Source organism: Clytia hemisphaerica, unplaced genomic scaffold (genome assembly GCF_902728285.1).
Source record: "Clytia hemisphaerica strain Z4C2 unplaced genomic scaffold, Clytia hemisphaerica genome assembly, whole genome shotgun sequence".
NCBI lineage: Eukaryota > Metazoa > Cnidaria > Hydrozoa > Leptothecata > Clytiidae > Clytia > Clytia hemisphaerica.
Window position 1 is genome coordinate 497,293 of NW_027103882.1, and position 20,963 is coordinate 518,255.

Genomic DNA, 20,963 nt, shown 5'->3' on the forward strand with positions numbered 1-20,963 from the left:
ACTGCCAGGCCGCCACTGTTTGACAAACTTTTTGATTGTTATGTCTGGTTATGTTTTGATTTACATTTGAATTATTCTTTTCTATTAAAGGAATTTGTTTTGAAAAGAATTCGAATGTCATTAATAAATACGATCGTTAATTACATTCGAAAAGAATTTAAACAAAAGAAAAGAGAAAAACAAAAAAACGGGCATGCCTAGGCAGAAATTAAAATTACTAAATGTAGACGGGCCTTAAATTTCAAAACAAAGGCTGAATAAAGTCTAAACCAGGCTCTATCCGATCTGTCAATCAAAACAAACTTATCGAGAACAAAACATTGCTTACGAAATCGAAAGTGACACACAGACAGAAAACAAAATGACATACGCGTTATACTAATAATATATAGACTAAAAAGACAAAAGCCTATTTCTGTTTATATTGTAATTAATAATTGACAAGATAATATATATTTTATTGAATGTTAAAAGATAATAATATTACTTGAATACCTCTTATATGATACTTTTTTTAATTTACAGTAATATATTTTCCAGGTCTATCGACCTATGTATATATCTTTATATGTCATGCTTAACATTTTACAAATCATGGAGATCTTTTTCCCATTCTGAGCAATTTTTTTTGAAGTTGGCGACAAATGTTGCAGCCACAACATCAACTCCAAGACCATTCCATGTGCCAATACTTCTGTAGAATAACGAAATTGTTTGATATCCTCTGACACCATCATTTGCAAAGTTTCTTTGTAGTTACTGACTGAAATCAATTTCTGAAATTAACTCTTAACTCTTGAATTTTAAGAGAAAGTTATGAAACAATTTCGGATCAAGTCTGACATTCCAAGTATTTTTAGGAGTGATTTTGAGTAATTCAATGCTTTATAATAAAGCATTTTTTTTTAATTCAATAATTATAATTTGCCAATGCATTCGTCCAGTATCAATTTTGAGTACTTCAAATAAATGTATTCAACAAAACCACCAACAACTTTGTATGATATGTTTTCAAAAAAATTTTCATTTTTTTTTCAGCACAATGGTTTTACGCATCTTTTATTTCCATTTGATTGACATCAATAAAGTTTAAAATATATATTGATAATTTTGGGTATTTTACCGTTTTACCTTAAACGCCGTAAAGGGACTACTATGTTCATGTTCATATGATATGGCATCAGCCCTTTCTGGTAAACTCTAAGGGTTGATTGGTGCATCATTTTAACATTTTATTACATTTTATATATACAATGGGCTCTTCCAGAAAATGTTCGTACATGGGGGGGTGGAGGGTACATATTGGATATTTTGTCCGGGGGTAGTGAAAACTCTGCAAAAATTGCCTTGTTTTAGGGGCAAACTTTCTCTGTCTAGGGCGGTAATTTTGAATTTCCGGGGGTGAGATCTGTTTTCCGGGGGGTAAAAATTCATAATGTCCGGGGGTAAATTTCCCAAGAAATATCCTCCACCCCCCCCCCCCCCATATTCCATTTTTTTCTGGAAGAGCTCAATAACGAGCGAAGAATGTGATATCAAAATTTGAGTACAGTATTAAGCAAACCAGCATCACAAGAATGAAAGTAGCATCGTGAAATACGTCACAATACTGATGAAAATCTAAAAGAAAAGTAGTAAGATACTGTATACTAATAGCCAGGGGGTTGGAAAAAATCTTAAAAAGCGAGGGGGTGGAATAAGAATGTCCTGGGTGGAAAATTTTCGAAAAATTAATCAGTGGGGGGGCAGCTATTTTAATGAACTAAAAACTAAAATCCAGACAACTAAACTACTTTTTTGAATCCCAATATAAGGAACTTTATTGACCGTTTTTCCAATCTCGTCAATCCCGTCTCCAAGAGCTACGCTTGCTTTTACTGGTGCAAACATTTCGTGAAGGCTATCAGAATCATGAAAAAGGTGAATTTAAAGAGACTTGGGTTCGAGTTTGTCGTTTTTAAACATTTTAAAATGGCAATTTGTATCATTTAAGAGAGTCCCGTTTTTTCGGTTGCGAAAAAATAAAATTGAAATTCTATAAGCTAAAATTTAAAGCATCCTTTTATTTATAAATAATACAGCTTTACTTTATATGCGTTTTTGTATTTTCAGTTAAGAAAGAAAGAAGCAATGCTATGAGGACCAATCATGAAGATTCAAAGACTCAAATACAGAAATGTTCAACAACGAGCAAACGGAATACGGTATTGAGTCTTTATAAATTTGTTTCTTATTGCATAGTCCGAATCGCAAACCTCTATTATAGGTATATTTCCTATAAGAAACTCTTTTTGATAAAAGGTGAGTAGAGTAGCCTACTTAGTTTCTAACCGAAATTTCACAAAAGCGCGAAGAAGAAAAATCACTTTCGATATTGAATTTGAAATTCCATTTAGTAATTTTTTTTTGCAACATTTTTTTGTTTTATTTCTTCTTCCAATGATCTGTCTCTTATTATGGGACCTGGAACCGCCACCTTGGTCAAAAGGCGACCCTAGAGGTGACCTCACTACATGGCCTATCCCCGGTCTATTTCGAACTCGCAGCCCTCCGAGTCGGACCTTTCCCTAAACCCCGCTAAATTGTGTTTACAGAACTTACGGAAACGATAATAGATCGATTAAGTGGTATCATCTTCCATATTGTCATGACAACAGGGTCTGATCCAATGTGAAAGAGCAGTAAATCCAACTGAAAAGCAACGAAAAACATATTAGTGGAAGTTTTTAGATCTTGAACAATTTTTTAACGGCCGTTGGAGTTCAAGGGATTCTCATAGTTGTTCTTCTGGTTACTAAACTGGTTTCTTGCATGTAATTAAATCATTTGTTCCGCAAAAGCAGGATATCTTTGACTACTACTCTATCCTTTAATGCCTTTTAAAGTTGAAGAGCAACCGTCTTTATCGAATTTAAGGAATGTTTTCAATTTTAAGGCAATTTTCATTTGAAAAATCTCATTTTTATTCAAACGATTTATGCTCGGGAAAAACATTTTTTCTTCAAATCCGCGAAAGTAAATATCGTAAATTTCGCGATTTTTCGACCTCGCGAAACTTTCTGCTTGCGAAAGTTTGTGTGCCTAAAATACTTTACCTCCACTTTAGTGTCTAGATCGATGACGTCAACTTGAAGACCTTGAACAAAGCAACGAATCTTCTGGCCCTGTTATAAGCGTGAGATATTCTATTAAATTCACTTTGAAAAATCATTATTTGGTATCGGATTGTTGAAATTTCAATCAAATCATAGTCCGTAAAAAAACTCTGGTCTGAAAGCTTTTTGATAGCTTTTTCCTTTGTTAATATCAAAAGATGAAAATCGATTTGCTCAGTTTTTGATCACGATACCAAGTATTTATTCCTCTTGGAATTGGTTTAAGATTTAATCACATGATCAAAAAGCGAGCAAAACAAACTAATTTCTCAAACGCAAGTTCAAGTAGGGAACAATGGAAAGAAACAAAAGGCTTGCAGACCGGGGTTTTTTACGAACTATGATCAAATACGTGAAGTTAGATTGGGGGAAATAGAAAATAAATGATAAAGAAATATTTATCGTCTAGCTGTTATTCAAAATACCTCGAATTTAACAATAAAGGATCAAGAAACGATTCATGATATTCATGACGTAATGTTTTTTTACGGAAATACCCCAGTTTTAACCAGTAGTGGCAAATTTAAACTAGACAAAAGTTGTATAGAATTTGCCACTACTGGCAAAAACCGGGTCTTTCCGTAGAAAACATTATGTCAGGAATATCATGAATAGCACCTTTTGATAGAAAATCGTTATTTCGGCTCACATAAAGCCGCCACTCCATTATTTATTCATTCATTTCAGATGTACGAAATAATATTGGGTTGCAGTACAGTAAAAACCTACCACTTCAAACAGCTGTGATGTTGATGCCGATAAAAATAACAGTGAAACGATTGGAAAGAAAAGATAAATGGCGATCATTAGCCTGGATATCATATCAGTGTAGGTGAATAACATTAGCCTGAGTTGCAAACAAGTCAACACAACATCAATGAGGTAAGAGAACATCAGCATTAGTGAAAACATGTCATCAAAATCTTCACAGAGAATGGTCAGTCTGTAATAAAATAGTAATAAAAATACAGTTTTAGGTCTGAATTTTAACATGAGACTTAAGACTAGTAAAACGTTAGAGTCTCAGGATTTAAAAGCTCAAACCTTTTAATTGGAATATTCAATGAAATAAAGAGGAAGTACTAAAATAGCCAAACTCTAAATTCTGAAAAACTTTTAAATACACTAAAAATTTCAATATATTTCGACCAAGATTCGAGCACTATTGAAAGCACTCCTGCATTATATTTCTCAAATCTCCACTTGGGAAGGAAACTAAAATACGATGAAGTCTCCATAACTGGAACTCGGACGGGGAACAGAAATATTTTCGATTTAAGGAAATTTCGAGTAAGATTTATAATGCATTTGGACCACAAAACTTGTTCGAGCTAAGGAGGCATTCGAGTTATAGAGGTTCGAAATAAAGAGATCCACTGTACTGCTCAAAATAAAATAGCATTTTTGAGTATTTTTTCGTTGATCAAAATTTCAAGTTCAGGTGAGAATGGTGATTTCAGCACTTCTACTTTTTGTCATTGGGTTTTTCTTAGGGGGGTTTTATCGGCTTTACTAGAATATATTCTAAGCCTTATCTATTGGATCATTTTAGATCATTTTAGATCCTGAAATCTTAAGTTCCTAAATTTTAAGTCTAATGTTAAAAACAGCCCTGCCTCACAGCCCCAGTGGAACCTGTTCCCAAGCGGTGATAAAGATTTCTATTGAAATCCCAATAGGAATAGATATTTTATTGTTCCCAGGTCAAAAAATCTACCTTGAAAAGCACAGGCCAAAATCATATATTGACCTGTGCCGACCAATCGAGTTTCTATTCAGCGCGCAATCAACGCAGAGAAAAGTAACCATGACGACATCCAAGATCTTGGATGAGGGTCATAGTCGATATATCTATTCCCGTCGTTGATTACAACTCAGAAATGTCATCAACGCTTTTTAAAAAGAGTCAGTGATAGAGAATCGTAACACAAGATTTCTCTATTATTACGATCCCATTGAATTAGTATTACCATAATTAATAATTTAGTAATTACTGTTATACATTTGGGAATCATGTAGAAGATTTCTTTTGAAAGAAACTCATTTCGATTACACTTGGAAGTTTCGCTGGGGAATTCGTCAATAGTAAACATGTATACTGATATCGTCTCCTGCTAGACATTAATATGGTAATATTTGCTCTTCATCTTTGATTTTTCTACAGTGATTAGATTGACACATGCGCGATAAAATTTCTATTATTGGTCTTCAGAGGTTAGTATATTCTTTGAAAACTTAACCTCTGAAACTCAGTGTACAAAAAATCCGTTGGGATGGTTTTGGAGTGTAATTTTTTAATTGAATTTCGAATTGGGATAAAAACAAAGTCAATTTCCCAGTGGAGCTGAAATTCTAGGGTATCTTTCCCAACAGGGATAAAAGTTTGCAGTTGGGCTGGGGTCCCAGCGGGTCTGTGACGTTTAAAACTCAGAGCTAAAGCTTCACTTTCCAATCATTTTGGTTTTAAGATTTTGAGAAATCCCCTTTTGTCAAGGATTAAGGCCATAGTAGAATCTTCTTATAGGCTAATCTCAATATACTAGACTACGTTAATCGAGGCTCGCATAATTTCGATTTTTTGAAGTTTTTGACGCATTGCTCCTCTAACTCTTGATCATTCTCTTCAATTGCGGAGCTTCAAGCAGAGAGGCGTCTTTTTGTACTTTTTTGTACTAAGTACGAAGTCTTGGGTATGACCAGGCTGGGGATTGAACCCACGACCTAACGCATTGTTTATACATGTTGTATATAGTATGAGTATGAGTTATATACGTATACGTTATTATACGTTGTTTTAATGGGCCATTTTATATCCATGCAGGGGGTAATCTGAGTAGAATTTCCAGGGGGTCTTAAAGGAGTATTTTTTTTTTTCAGGGGATAAAAAGACTGATTTTAGTTCGTTCACCCTCACTTTAAGATATGAAAATGATTTTTCCAATGGTTCTTTTGCAAATTTTCCCATTTTCCAGGGGGCATCCACATGTTTCCAGGATTTTTTTTTGTCTTGAAAAGGTTCGTCCACCCTCTTTGACGATTTACTTGAACAGCCCAATGTTGTTTTACAAACTTTTTAATAATAATACCACTCAATTCTCTCCGAAAAAAAAACATATGTAAGTTTTTACCTGAGGTAACTTGTTCGTATGCCTTTGATAAACTTCTTACAGCATAAACCTTTGCTTGCCTGGTGATGTTGCAATGCATCATAGAATCCTTTAAATGTGTACGTTAATGCATTGCAAAGGATTGTAAACAACGCTAAAGGTAGAACCAAACCTGTTACGAACGGGATCATGATCAAAATTTTACATAGAGATGGCAGGTAATTCTTCTCCAAGCTTTTGTACAGGAAATTATCTGGGTATTTGTAGATCATTGTCATAAAAGCACTAACGTATATCAGGATTGTGATAATGAGTTTTGCCAAGAAGAAACGACTTTTTCGAATCATTTGGCGACCTAAAATTTAAACAGTGAAAAACCACTAAAAGTGTCTAACAGTCATAGTCATAGGTATTTTTTACAAAAAATTTATAACCGAAGATATTTATTTAATCAATGCATAATATCCCGGGCTAGGAGGGTACTAGTAGGGGACGATTTTGTCCGAACCAGAGTTCCAAAATCGATCTTGTGAGAGACTAAATTTCGAAATTGTTCCCCTTTTTTGACGTTTTACATCCCTACACCCTTGCGAGGGCCTATTTTCCAATTTTCGATATTTTAAATTTTGTATTGTTCGGAGGGCCAACTGCTGGTTTATGGTTGTTGTTTTTTTACCCCTGTGAGAAACATTGAGAGTACCCTTAATGGCTTATAGCTCGTACATTCCTGACACCCATTTGCCTAATTAACCCCCCAAAGGGTAATAGTTATCTTATGGCTCGAACGCGCGATTTACAATACGTTAAGGGAACTTATTTTGGCGGGAACTAATTTTAGCGGATTAAAATTAGTTCCCGCCAAAATTAAATATTTTGCTCACTCGCCAAAATAAGTTCCCGCCAAAATTAAATTTTTTGGTTTCCTTGCCTAAATATACCCTTGAAATTCATCAAAATTGCTCAAAATAAGGCAAAATAGATTTACGCTGTCATTCGCCAAAATTAGTTCCCGCCAAAATTAAAAATTTCGTTGACTCGCCAAAATTAGTTCCCACCAAAATTAAATTTTTTCAAGATTTGCGCCGCTCGCCAAAATTAGTTCCCGCCAAAATAAGTTCCCTTAAGGTAGTTGTTGTGAAAATTTGAGACTCCAGAAGTCAGATTGACACTACACATTATTAGTAAGCATTTCCAAACTCAATTCCTCCTAAAAGTGACACAAAGGCATTGTTTTAGATTATGCTAAGCCTGAAAGTTGTCGAATTTAAACTTTCAAAACCTTTTCAAAAATCAAGCCATTGATATAACAGAGATATAATAAGGAGTTGACACAATATCTATGTTTCAAACTCATAGTTTCATGGTGCTCAGGCACCAATCATTAGTGAAAAATCAGAGATATAACACATACCTTTTTCTTGTTGATCTGGGCAATCTGCAATGATAATATCGACGATGAACGATTCTAACTGCTCAATGAATTTCCACAGGAATTTCTTCTGACACAATCGCATAGTAATGGTGACTTGAATGGCTGACTTCATCACACATAATAGGTTTACTGATCTCATGTAATATTGAACAAGTGAGTCTGACATATAGATATCTAAAAAAAATCAGAGTGCTTTGAAATATTGTAGGAAATTTTACTAATCCATATTGGCCAAAGGAATGATGCATCAGCTCTGAATACAGTTTTTGTTAAAAGCCAGAAATATACCTTAAATATACTGATTTTTGCAAGAGTTAATTTTCATTGGAAAGTTTTTCTCGAGATCTTCTACAATCCTACAAGAAATATTTGAGACAAAGGGGAGTTCCCGGTGTAATTTTGAACACCATAATTGATTTTTAAGCGCCTTAAACTACAGTTGGAAAGTAGAGTTTTAACTCTGAGTTTTAACATGAGACTTAAGCCTTAGGAGCTTAGGATCTCAGGATTTAAAAGCTCAAATTTGCTCGAATGAGGCTTGGAATATAGCCTAGAAGCCACCAAACCCCTCTAAAATCAAAATATTCAATGGAAGAAAGTGGAAGTGCTAAAATAGCAATTCTCGCCCGAACTTTAAATTCTGAAAAACGTTAAAATACACTAAAATCTCAATATATTTCGAGGGAGATTGTCTGAGAAACTGAAAGATGCCGAATTCTGCTCAGCAGGGGTTCTTATTCCAAGTTTAAAGCAATTTTTCTGGCTCAAAAATCCCCTTTCTTCAATTTTAGGGGCTAAAACTCGTAAAAAAGTCAAAATTTCCTGAAATTTTCACGTTTTTGACTTTTCGTAAATTGGACCTTTGCAAAATATTAAATATTTCATAAAAAAGTGATTTTGGCCAGGAGCAAACCCTTCAAAATGGTCCGAAACATGCTTTAAGACGAATTTTAGAGGTTTTCAGGTAATTTTGGATCCCCCGCAGAGCAGAAATCAGCATTTTTCAGTTTTTCAGACTGTCTGAGAAACTAAAAAATGCCAAATTCTGCTCAGCGGGGGTTCTTATTCCAAGTTTAAAGCAATTTTTCTGGCTCAAAAATCCCCTTTCTTCAATTTTAGGGACTAAAACTCGAAAAAAAAGTCAAAATTTCCTGAAATTTTCACGTTTTTGACTTTGCGTAAATTGAACCTTTGCAAAATATTAAATATTTCATAAAAAAGTGATTTTGGCCAGGAGCAAACCCTTCAAAATGGTCCGAAACATGCTTTAAGACGAATTTTAGAGGTTTTCAGGTAATTTTGGATCCCCCGCAGAGCAGAAATCAGCATTTTTCAGTTTTTCAGACAATCCTACAAGAAATATTTGAGACAAAGGGGAGTTCTTGGTGTAATTTTGAACACCACAATTGATTTTTAAGCGCCTTAAACTACAGTTGGAAAGTAGAGTTTTAACTCTGAGTTTTAACATGAGACTTAAGCCTTAGGAGCTTAGGATCTCAGGATTTAAAAGCTCAAATTTGCTCGAATGAGGCTTGGAATATAGCCTAGAAGCCACCAAACCCCTCTAAAATCAAAATATTCAATGGAGAAAGTGGAAGTGCTAAAATAGCAATTCTCGCCCGAACTTTAAATTCTGAAAAACGTTAAAATACACTAAAATCTCAATATATTTCGAGGGAGATTGTCTGAGAAACTGAAAGATGCCGAATTCTGCTCAGCAGGGGTTCTTATTCCAAGTTTAAAGCAATTTTTCTGGCTCAAAAATCCCCTTTCTTCAATTTTAGGGGCTAAAACTCGTAAAAAAGTCAAAATTTCCTGAAATTTTCACGTTTTTGACTTTTCGTAAATTGGACCTTTGCAAAATATTAAATATTTCATAAAAAAGTGATTTTGGCCAGGAGCAAACCCTTCAAAATGGTCCGAAACATGCTTTAAGACGAATTTTAGAGGTTTTCAGGTAATTTTGGATCCCCCGCAGAGCAGAAATCAGCATTTTTCAGTTTTTCAGACTGTCTGAGAAACTGAAAAATGCCAAATTCTGCTCAGCAGGGGTTCTTATTCCAAGTTTAAAGCAATTTTTCTGGCTCAAAAATCCCCTTTCTTCAATTTTAGGGGCTAAAACTCGTAAAAAAGTCAAAATTTCCTGAAATTTTCACGTGTTTGACTTTTCGTAAATTGGACCTTTGCAAAATATTAAATATTTCATAAAAAAGTGATTTTGGCCAGGAGCAAACCCTTCAAAATGGTCCGAAACATGCTTTAAGACGAATTTAGAGGTTTTCAGGTAATTTTGGATCCCCCGCAGAGCAGAAATCAGCATTTTTCAGTTTTTCAGACAATCCTACAAGAAATATTTGAGACAAAGGGGAGTTCCCGGTGTAATTTTGAACACCACAATTGATTTTTAAGCGCCTTAAACTACAGTTGGAAAGTAGAGTTTTAACTCTGAGTTTTAACATGAGACTTAAGCCTTAGGAGCTTAGGATCTCAGGATTTAAAAGCTCAAATTTGCTCGAATGAGGCTTGGAATATAGCCTAGAAGCCACCAAACCCCTCTAAAATCAAAATATTCAATGGAAGAAAGTGGAAGTGCTAAAATAGCAATTCTCGCCCGAACTTTAAATTCTGAAAAACGTTAAAATACACTAAAATCTCAATATATTTCGAGGGAGATTGTAGTGTGCTGCACACCTTTTGCCTTTTTCGGGAAAAAAATTGCAAATTCATTGCTATTATATAATCTAAGCATGGACTCACTCGCTAAAATTAAATCTAACGTTTTTCACTCCGCAAGTATTAGGTAGGTGTAACCAAGGATTTGTAAACATTACTCGATTTTAGAAATGGCGGCTTGCAGGATGCTGTAAGAACTGCATTTGGTTGTTTGTAATTTTATCATGTTTTTGCTTTTTTTTTGAGTATTTAAAGATATTAATATTTCTTTTAGCATAGTGTTTTATGTTTGTGTAGTTAGTAAATGCACCAATATAGTAATGGGAATTACAATTAAAGAGTTGCCCTTCAACATCAACACCAACTACAACCACACAGACATGACAAGGTACGGTATGATCTTCTTTTTTACAGGTAGAAATAGGTGTTGATAGTTGTAATTGTAAGACAGATTATCGGTTACTAAGTATTTTAGTGAATTTTACAGAGGGATTTATGGCAGTGTGTCAATCTAAGTGACAAAAGTTATATACTGTAGCTGTCCTACCGTGTGAGCGAGATATTGGGTATAAACTTGCATCAGTCAGTGGAGGCAAACATGAATAGCCCTCAAATGAATGACCTGTCTGGTCATTAAAATACAAAGTTAAATCAAAACAAAAAGATAGAGTAGATCTGCGAGCAGAGCTACGTAGTTCATTGGTTTTGAAATTTTGCCGCTTTGTTTTGTTGATTGGTCAGTCATTTGATGGCTATGTAAGTTTCCCTCTACTGATGCAAGTTACCCGACTTCACGGTATACTAGATGTAATTAATCCAACACAAATAATTGAACCCTATCTTTAATCAAACTTTGTCAAACTTAGTTGTCCGATTAGTATTCAACTAAATTGGGTTCTTGAACTTTACCGGACTACTTAAAAATTCGATCAAATTTGATTTAAAGAAATCAAACTTAATCGAACTTTAAAAAAAGACCTTAATAGTTGGATTATTTTGATTACATTAAACAGACTTAATCAAAATTTGTTAAATTTAATCGAGCAGTAATTTGAGAAAAACTCTTCAAACAGAATTTTCGTCAAATTTGTTGAACAGATTTATTGTTGAATTGTCAAACTTTTTTTGTTTTCAAACTTTTTTCAAATTTGTCGAACATTTCTTAAGTCGAACTTTGTTGAACACGATATGTTTTAGTTGAACTTAATCGAATACTCACAATGCTACACAGGTGACTGAGATTTCGATTTACGGTTTCACATAACAATAACCAAAGTTATCCTTGCCGCAACCATTGAAACGTGGAGTTAAGTTTTTCTGATTTGTGCTGGAGTATTAATTATATATCCAACATGACATCGCGCCTCTAGCAAAAGGTCCATTGAATCAAGATGATCTAACCCAAACAAAAAGCAAAATTGATTCAAGCTCAATTGAAGATTAATTTTTACTGATGAATATTTAGTTAGGAAAAGTGTGTATTTATAATATTTTCTTGACATTATTTTAATGCTGAAGTTTGTAGATGTCTGATGGGAATATTTCTTCACGCACAAATTTCTTCCCTTAATTAAGTAAGTAAGTAAGTAAGTAATAGTTTATTTCATGTTGACGAAAAGGTAGCAACTAAAGGCTAATAAAAGTCAACGCTACTTTACAATTAAAAAAAACTAATGTTTTGTTGGCAGCTCATCGTCGCTGCTACCGAGGCTAGATATTGACAGCTTTTGGTTGGCAAAGTTTTTGTTTGTTTTTATCAAGTGAAGGTTATCTGTTCTGGGACTTCCTCTCACACGCCAAATGAAATTAAGATTGGGCATCACCAGATGATGATGAATGATTCATCTTGTAAAATAGGCAGTTGAACTATATTAGCTTTAAAGCTTTTACAGATTTGTACACATTTTTCGACTTTAAAAGAATATATACATTAACATTAACATTAAGATATATAAATCATTAAAACCAATTGATTGGCCATTGAGTAAAAAATGTATCAAGTGGGCGAGTCTCTGTTTTATGAGAAATGGAAGTCAATCAAAGTTGATCGACCTGCTCAAATGATAACGTCAGTATAATTCCATGTCTCAATGATATGGAACCGAGGCAAACAACAGCAATTACAAAGTTTTAGTTTTAAGGAAAAAAATTTATGCAGTACTGAGGTTGGCCTTAAAATTTACTTGAAATCCAAACTTAATTTCCACCAAATTTAGAATATTTCATTACTTTCCAAATTTGTGCTCTACCGAGCTTTAAAAACAGTTACCTTAAAGGAAGAAATTTTGGCGGAAAGAAAATTTGGCGGATTTGGCCAGAATCCGCCAAATTAAGTTCCCGCCAAATTTAGTTTTTTCGTCCATCCGCCAAATTAAATTCCCTCTAAAAAACTTTTTCGGCCATCCGCCAAATTAAATTCCCGCCAAAATTTCTTCCTTTAAGGTATTTTTCTTATCTAATATTATAATATTATTAATATATCAATATTTTGCCAAAAATACCCCCACAATGGCTAAAACTGAACTCTTGTTATATTTATTTTCCAAGGCTTTAGCAAAACTAATTGCCTGTCAAAGTTGATTGTGTTTGATTTTGCTTGATTGGGTTAGTATTGTATCTAATTTCATTAAAGTCTGTCATCAAAAAAAGTATGTGGATACTTTATTTTTCAAACAATTTCTCAGCACCAAATTATGCTATGGTAGATAGTTAAACACCATTGGAAAGATATATTAGAGATGAACAATCTAAATGATTAAAGGTTTTTGAAATTTGAGATATATTGAGGAATTTTACTTTTTGCTTGATATGACGTGACACTTACTATAATATATATACCTGGCACAGAATTTACAGCCAAATTTATCAAAATAGCATATATACCTTGACATAGTGTCCTCCCCCCTGGATTCAGGGGGGATGGGTTTTGAGGTCAAAAGGACGTATAGGGGGGAAAGGATTTTTTTTGAAGCCAGGGTGGGGGAAAACGAGGGGGGGAATGGAAAATTCTCATTCTAGGCATGGGGGGGGGGAACTCGCCAAATCAATTCAAAATTGAAAAACATCTGGTTTTATGAGATGATATAGCATAATGCTTAGTTTTATTAATATTATGGTTTAAAAACAACCCTCCTTTCCATTTATTCTTGAATTAGAACTACCTTAGGGAAAACAATAAGCGTTAAGTTCATCAAATTACAGCTTTTTAATTTTATGCTTGAGGGGGGGGGGACAGAAAAATCTTTGGAGGCAGGGTGGGGAAAAATGAGGGGGGGAATGGAAAATTTTCATTCTAGGCATGGGGGGAAGAGACCCTGAAGGACACTATGCCTTGAGCTCTTTTATCTGATTTCGTTTAATTTTGGATATTGTATTGTTGTTTTTTTTTACTTTATCTACCAGGTGCTAACATCTTAATATTTTTTTAAACAATCAAAGATAATACGCAACTAATCCACACTGGGACCGTTCATTTTTAGGTGACAATAAAGCTTTTTTCTAGCCCCGTTCTAGTTATTGCACTCTATTTATAACGAGGATGGGTGGTAACCTGGCATAACTATGTGTTAAGTATGGGCTGAACCTAAGGTTCTGTTTTTGACGTTCCCAAGTCTCTGAAAAAGTCAAAAAAATCTCTAAAGGAATCTAAGAATCACTTTTCCGATCTGACATTTTGCAACTGCAGTACTTCCCGGTCGTTTAATATGATTATTTCATCTATGAATAATCGAACAATATGCGAAATTTTCGACTCTGAGTCGTCTTGTTTAAAATTTATTATTGGAACCTAAAACCTGTCAAAATTTGAACTCAGTGGAAAGTTATGCTAAATTTAAGATTTTCTGATTTTACAGGGTTTTAGCTGGATTTTATGATATGCCTTGCACAAAAAAAGTCATTAAACCTGATCTGGTCGGTGTATGATTTGTAAAATTTGGTATAAATGCTGCTAATAAGATTATATTAAAAGTCAATGGGCTTTTCCAGAAATAGTCCATGCCCCCTTGTTGAGGATATCGGATAACGACTTTTGTTTAAAAGTGGATATCCACAGGGTTAAATATCTACAAGGGAGCGGATATTCAGTGGGTAAAGTGTCTTTTCAAGTAAAAAATACGATATCCAGGGGTAAGCATCTTTATAAGAGGATATCCAGGTAGTTGTGGCAGGGTGCAGCAGTGCTTTTTTGAAGGGGTGCCGAAGAGCAAGGGGCGCCAAAAGAGATTTTTTTTAACGCCCCAATCTTAAAAATCATACTTTATGCGCCTTAAATGGCGCCCCAGGACAAATTTTACTGAGATGATTTTAAATTACTTGCAATTTTTTTCGTTCGCTTCGCACGCAATAAAGTTAATTGGTAACTTCTTTGCAATCTAGCTAATTTAGAATTTTTTGTGTGTACAATAATATAGCATTATTAAATGAAAATCTAACTGCGCCAAGATTTTTTGCTGTACTCATTTTTAGAAATTTTGGTTTTATCTATGCTGGTTCTAGGGCCCCCAAAACACTGGTTGACCTTTAAGATGCTATATGTTTTACTCATCTTCTAAAGTCACAGATGTATCGGCATTTTCTGAAAGGCATTAGGTGTAGAAAGTTTCCTTTAACCCATTTTCATAACTTATTTCAATACCCAAAGAGCTAGAATGAATTGTATGCAATTTTTATCTTATTTTGGTGCTTTAATATTTCCTTCAGACACTAGGAGTGGACTATAATGGGTGTTTTATCAAAATAATGTCAAACTAGATTTTTTTTGAGATCCAAATTGTAAGCGTAGACTGGTAAAGAAAGAATTCTTTGTATATCTATTGAACAAAAAAAGTGGAAAGCCTTTTTTTAAAGAGTCTGCTAAATGACGCGCCTTACGCGCCCACGCGCCCTCATATTTCTAACGCGCCTTACGCGCCCACGCGCCTACGCGCCTAACGCGCCTGACGCACCTTGAAAATTTGACGCGCCCTATGATTTCGACGCGCCTTGAACATTTGACGCTGTATCCTCAATCGCTCATAGAACAACACTGGGATAAGAACAACATTCTTTATGAGACATGGAGAAAACTCTGATCTTCAAATCAATCTCATTACTGTCAGTTACTTAGGTAGTGTCAAATTATCAGGGCGCGTCGATTTTTTAGGGCGCGTCGATATTTTAGGGCGCGTCAAATTTTTAGGGCACGTCAAATTATCTGGGCGCGTCAAATTTTTAGGGCGCGTCAAATTATCAGGGCGCGTCGATATTTTAGGGCGCGTCAAATTACCAGGGCGCGTCGATATTTTAAGGCGCGTCAAATTACCAGGGCGCGTAGGCGCGTGGGCGCGTAACATTTTAGGGCGCGTGGGCGCGTAAGGCGCGTCATTTAGCAGACTCTTTTTTAAACCCCACCTTAGATCCATACGGCAAGTTGTTTTCATCGTCATTTGTGATGTTGTTTTGAGGGGCGTCGTAATCTATTTAGACTACCTTTGCCCAAGGCAAGTTGTTTTCATCGTTTTAATAAAGATAATTGGAAGTCTATAACAGTGAATATTCTTCGGATTTGGGTGAAATTTTGTACAGTTGTCCATTAGAGTAGGTTCTTAAGTTTGCTGTGGAAAATTAGCTTGAAACAAAACAATTGATTACCATGACAAGTCCCAGGTAGGATGCTAATTTTGATACAATATAAATTTTTATAGTGACTGTGAAATAAGAATTTATTTATAACAAATTGAAAGAATCTATCAAAATACACGATATCGATACACGATCGATACACAAAATTTCAGGTCAATTTGATATTTGTAAGAGGCTCTAGGGCCAATAGTTTTTTAGGCCCATTTCAGGGCATGGGGTTGCCAAAAAATATGCACCCAATGAGTGCGTGTACCAAATTTCAATGGTTCGTTCTGTTGTATATGGTTGTATATATGGTAGTTGTGTCTACAGTCGATTTAAAGACCTTTACGACGACGAAGCAGATTTCTGTTTCACCAGGGTCTGAACAAGGGGCTCCCACTTTTTATGCGAGCAAAATCACAAAAATTCTTTTTGATCCTATCTAGATATGTATTCAGGAAGCCAAAAAAATTTACTTTGACATTTATTTTTTCTTTGACCAGTCGAGAAAAGTGGTGAAATTCACCCATTTATATCCCACTTCTATTCAGACGGCAATATATTATTTTGAATCTGTCTTAAACCAACAAAAACATACTAATTTTTAAGTATAACCATAGCCTGGATATCCAAGCTCAAAATTTTAGAAACAATTAAATTTACCTAAACATACAAAGTTTTAAAATTATAGAGCTTGGTCTCCCTAGAGAATGAAAATGCAAACCCATGTTTCCAAAACCTTCCTAGCCAACCCAGGGCAGAAAAACAGAAATTAATGAAAAGCAGCCTTAAAATATCTAAAACCATTTAAAACATCCAAAGATTACACCAGAGTCCATAAACAAGTTTGCATGCATTATCATGACCAACCATGTTTTCTTGGAAAATGAACTTACCTCTGTTTTCTTTTTTTCATGTTTTCATGTTACAGATAGCTGTATCTTTACTAGTGTGACGAAGGGAAGTTAGGCGATTGGGGTCACCCTTTTGCTATTGAGGGGACCTCTCAGATCACTTATCTGTTCCTTCGATCAGGGTATCCCTTATTAGGGATAAGTCTATGGACACGTAGTAAAGGTACGCTAATAGATTTCAATCAATATCAATTCTGTTTCTCCAATTTAAGCAATAAATATCAAATAAGCGTAACATAAATAACATCAAATAAATTAGTAGCTCTGGCATGTAATTAACGATAGTCTTCATTCAAGTCATTCTCCTTCAAGTTCTCCTTTTCAAGTCATGTTCTTTCGACTCTCCTTTCCAAGTCCTGTCCCTTCGAGCTCTGCTTTCCAAGTCTTCTTCCTTCGAGCCCTTCCTTCTAAGTCCTCTTCCTTCGAGCTCTTCCTTTCAAGTCCTTGATCTTTTTCTTTTGCTCGCTCATATTTGCTCGCCTTATTCAGGGGTCTGGGCTCGAGGGCCTGAGCCCCACTCTATTGATTTCTATTCATCTTTCAGTTCATTAATATCGTGTTGGCTCAGTCCCAGTCTCTGTTTGCATTATTTATCGATGATTAGTTTAATAGCTTCACACTAGCAAATAGAGGATTATTCTATTTTTGTTTCAGAATTACTCCGCGCCATGTGGATCGGTCTTTACGGCTTTAGCGAAGTAAGCGCAGGCAAGCGGAATGCATTCTCATATCATAGTGTCCTCCAGGGTTTGTCCCCCCACCAAATTCTTGATTTTTTTAAATCTCCCCCCTCTTTTTTTTCCCCCTATGACTTTTCAGTTTTTTAGTTTCCCCTCTCTCTCTTTTTTGCTTTCCCCCCAGAAAATTCTGAAAATATCAGTTCCCCCCCCCCATATACCCATATAAATTTCTCAAATTTCAACCTGACACAAACGTAAAATTTTGCTGCAAAAGGAATACTAGACAAAATGAACGAAAATGGGTTTATGTAAACAAACATGCTTAGAAAAGCAGACTTAAAACAACAATGAAATGAAAAATTAAAATGATATCATGATATCATGTGGACTGACCTTGGTTGCTGAGATAAAGTTGAAGTGATTTCACATTTCCCCCCACCAAATTTACCAACTATCAATGTTTTCCCCCTCCCCCCCCCCCCTTTACTATTCAAATTTTCATTCCCCCCCCCCTCACCCATCCAAAATTGGAAAATTGGTTTCCCCCATCCCCCCTTTATAAAGGGGGGGGGACACTATGCATATGAGAATGTAAACCAGAACGTAAAATATCAAAAACTAGACTGTGAAATAGTTTACAGCATGGATATCCAGGCTAGTATAACCATCATTCTTTCAAAATAAATAAAAATTGTCTAATTCTGAATAATCAAAAATCCTCATTTAATAATGACTTACGTTTTGGGGACCATATAATGTACATATCTTCCCATTTCGTCGTAACATCTTTAGATTCGGAAGATTTATTGGGTACCATCAAGACCTCACCTTTCGCCGTCAACAAAGCTGCCTGGGAAAATCGTTTGAATGGCCAAGAATACCACGCTTTGGGCAGAAACTGTCAAGACTGGGTGATTCAACTTTTAAATGATATCGACCCGTCAGGAAAATTGAGACTTTCACTAGAAGAGAAAGATATCCAAACAATAAAAGAAACCTCTGTTAAATATCTCAGAGACGGTAAGTACCTATAAAGCTTCAAAAGTAAAAATTACAAGCATGAAATTTCATTATACTAATTTTATTACCTTTTAGGTGAATTGATTGAAAAAAAAACAGGTTTTAGCCTTCGGTTTCCGAGTGTACTGTACCACAGATTTTCGCTTATTTCCCGCAGTTTTCTGCGGGTTCCCTCGATTCCCGTTAGATTTATTTTAAGGAAGTTAGATTTATGTTTCTCTTGTCAGAGATCTCCCGCCGCCTGCGGCTTTATTAGGTTTTCCTGCGGGTTTATTAAATTTCCTGCGGGTTTCCTCGATTTCCCTTGGATTTACGTTTCTCTTGTCAGAGATCTCCCGCCGCCGCCTGCGGGTTTATTAGGTTTTCCTGCGGGTTCCCTCGATTCCCCTTGGATTTACGTTTATCTTGTCAGAGATCTCCCGCCGCCGCCTGCGGGTTTATTAGGTTTTCCTGCGGGTTCCCTCGATTCATCTCGGATTTATGTTTCTCTTGTCAGAAATCTCCCGCCGCCTGCGGGTTTATTAGGTTTTCCTGCGGGTTCCCTCGATTCCCCTCGAATTGATGTGTTTTAAGTATATGAAAAATGAGCTACTGCAAGAGGTTGTTATTTTTTAAATTTATTGATGACACTCATAACAAAATTTGTTTGGAAAAATCCAAGCAGAAATCAATTATTTTTTGATTTGATTTGATTATAATTCTTGTGTATTTGAGGACATTTTTGTATTAAGCAATTATTGGCCCCGTTCAAAAACGAAAATTTTGTAAAATGCAAGGGTGATTATTTAAATCGTCGCAAAATTTCGCTGTTGATACAGCTTGTTTTTCTTTATTCTATTATAAGCGGTGTATTTCAAGAAGATAGGTAGTTTCTTTAATTATTTGCTAACACAAAAAGTGCATGATATCTGTAATAACCAAAGAGCTTCCATTTAAATATAGTTATTTCGACGGGTAGTATAAATAACATTAATCATAATGAATTTTGTAATAAAAAGAGGTATTTCAGGTTATAAAGTTCATTATAATTATATATAGAAGTTATATAAATATGAAGGTAGTTTACTGAAAGCCGGTTATTGTTAATACGTGATTGTAGATATAATCATGGAATGTTATTTTATTTACATTTTAAGGAATTTTATGAAAAATTAAAAGACTGTTACTTTAATTCTATTTATATTTTCGGATTTTGAATAATATAGACTCTTAGTCACAATACAAACGCAATAAGATTTGAGTGTCCAATTAGTTTACTGATTCATAAATTTCTGAGGTTTTGATAGACTCGGAATCCAGTCGTTTATAACGTTTTTGTTGAAAGCGGGAAATTTTTATGTCGGGATATGGTTAAAATAAATATAAACTATATTGATGCTCCTGTCAAGTTTTCTACTTCCTATTTTTTACTGAGTTAAGTCGTCTAGCATGCTAGACTAAGGTTTTGATAACTAAAGATTTATAAATTACCCGCAGTGAAATTTGGAAACCCGCAGGCGGCGGCAGGATTCGAGGTTTTGATAACTAAAGATTTATAAATTACCCCAGTGAAATTTGGAAACCCGCAGGCGGCGGCAGGATTCGAGGTTTCGATAACTAAAGATTTATAAATTACTCGCAGGGAACCCGCAGTGAAATTTGCAGTGAAATTTGGAAACCCGCAGGCGGCGGCGGGATTCGAGATTTCGATAATTAAAGATTTATAAATTACCCGCAGGGAACCCGCAGTAAACCCGCAGTGAAATTTGGAAACCCGCAGGCGGCGGTGGGATTCGAGGTTTCGATAACTAAAGATTTATAAATTACCCACAGGGAACCCGCAGTGAAATTTGGAAACCCGCAGACGGCGGCGGGATTCGAAGTTCTGATAACTAAAGATTTATAAATTACCCGCAGGGAACCCGCAGTGAAATTTGGAAACCCGCAGGCGGCGGCGGGATTCGAGGTTCCGATAACTAAATATTCGAAAAGTTGCTATAGCATATTTTAAGTCAGTCCGCAGGGTTCTGCGGGAATTATTGGAATATCTGTGCCTAAGTGGGTTTCCTAAAAAATTAGTGTAAATATGAAAATAAATACCTCGACGGATCGCAAAAGTTTTTTATCGTTAAATGTTTTGAAAGCTCGATTCCTGTAAGTTGATTCTTATAAGAGCAGGCTGTCTTTTCCATCTGACATAACAACTTTTTGTTTTCATAACTTTTCATCTCCGATTCATTTATAGCTTTGATCCTCGCTTCAGTTTCACTCGCTGTACAGCAAAAATGATGATAACGAAAGAAGACCGGGCAGTGTGTGGTCTAAGTTTATATGTTATGATTTTATATTTTGATTTGTAAAGAGTTATGTTATACCAAATACTTTTTTTGTAAATATGA

The 20,963-nt window shown here is 35.2% G+C and overlaps 1 protein-coding gene across 1 annotated transcript in view; it reads left to right on the plus strand.

Moving 5' to 3' along the window:
- Window positions 1-20,945, plus strand: part of LOC136808490 (uncharacterized) — a 152,246-nt gene extending 131,301 nt beyond the window's left edge. Inside the window, exons 2-3 of the mRNA XM_067065022.1 lie at window positions 18,358-18,585; window positions 20,810-20,945. Of these exons, the coding sequence (XP_066921123.1) occupies window positions 18,358-18,585; window positions 20,810-20,853 (272 nt within the window). The 3' untranslated portion in view covers window positions 20,854-20,945. The remainder of the gene's footprint in view (window positions 1-18,357; window positions 18,586-20,809) is intronic.
- The last annotated feature ends 18 nt before the right edge of the window (window positions 20,946-20,963 follow it).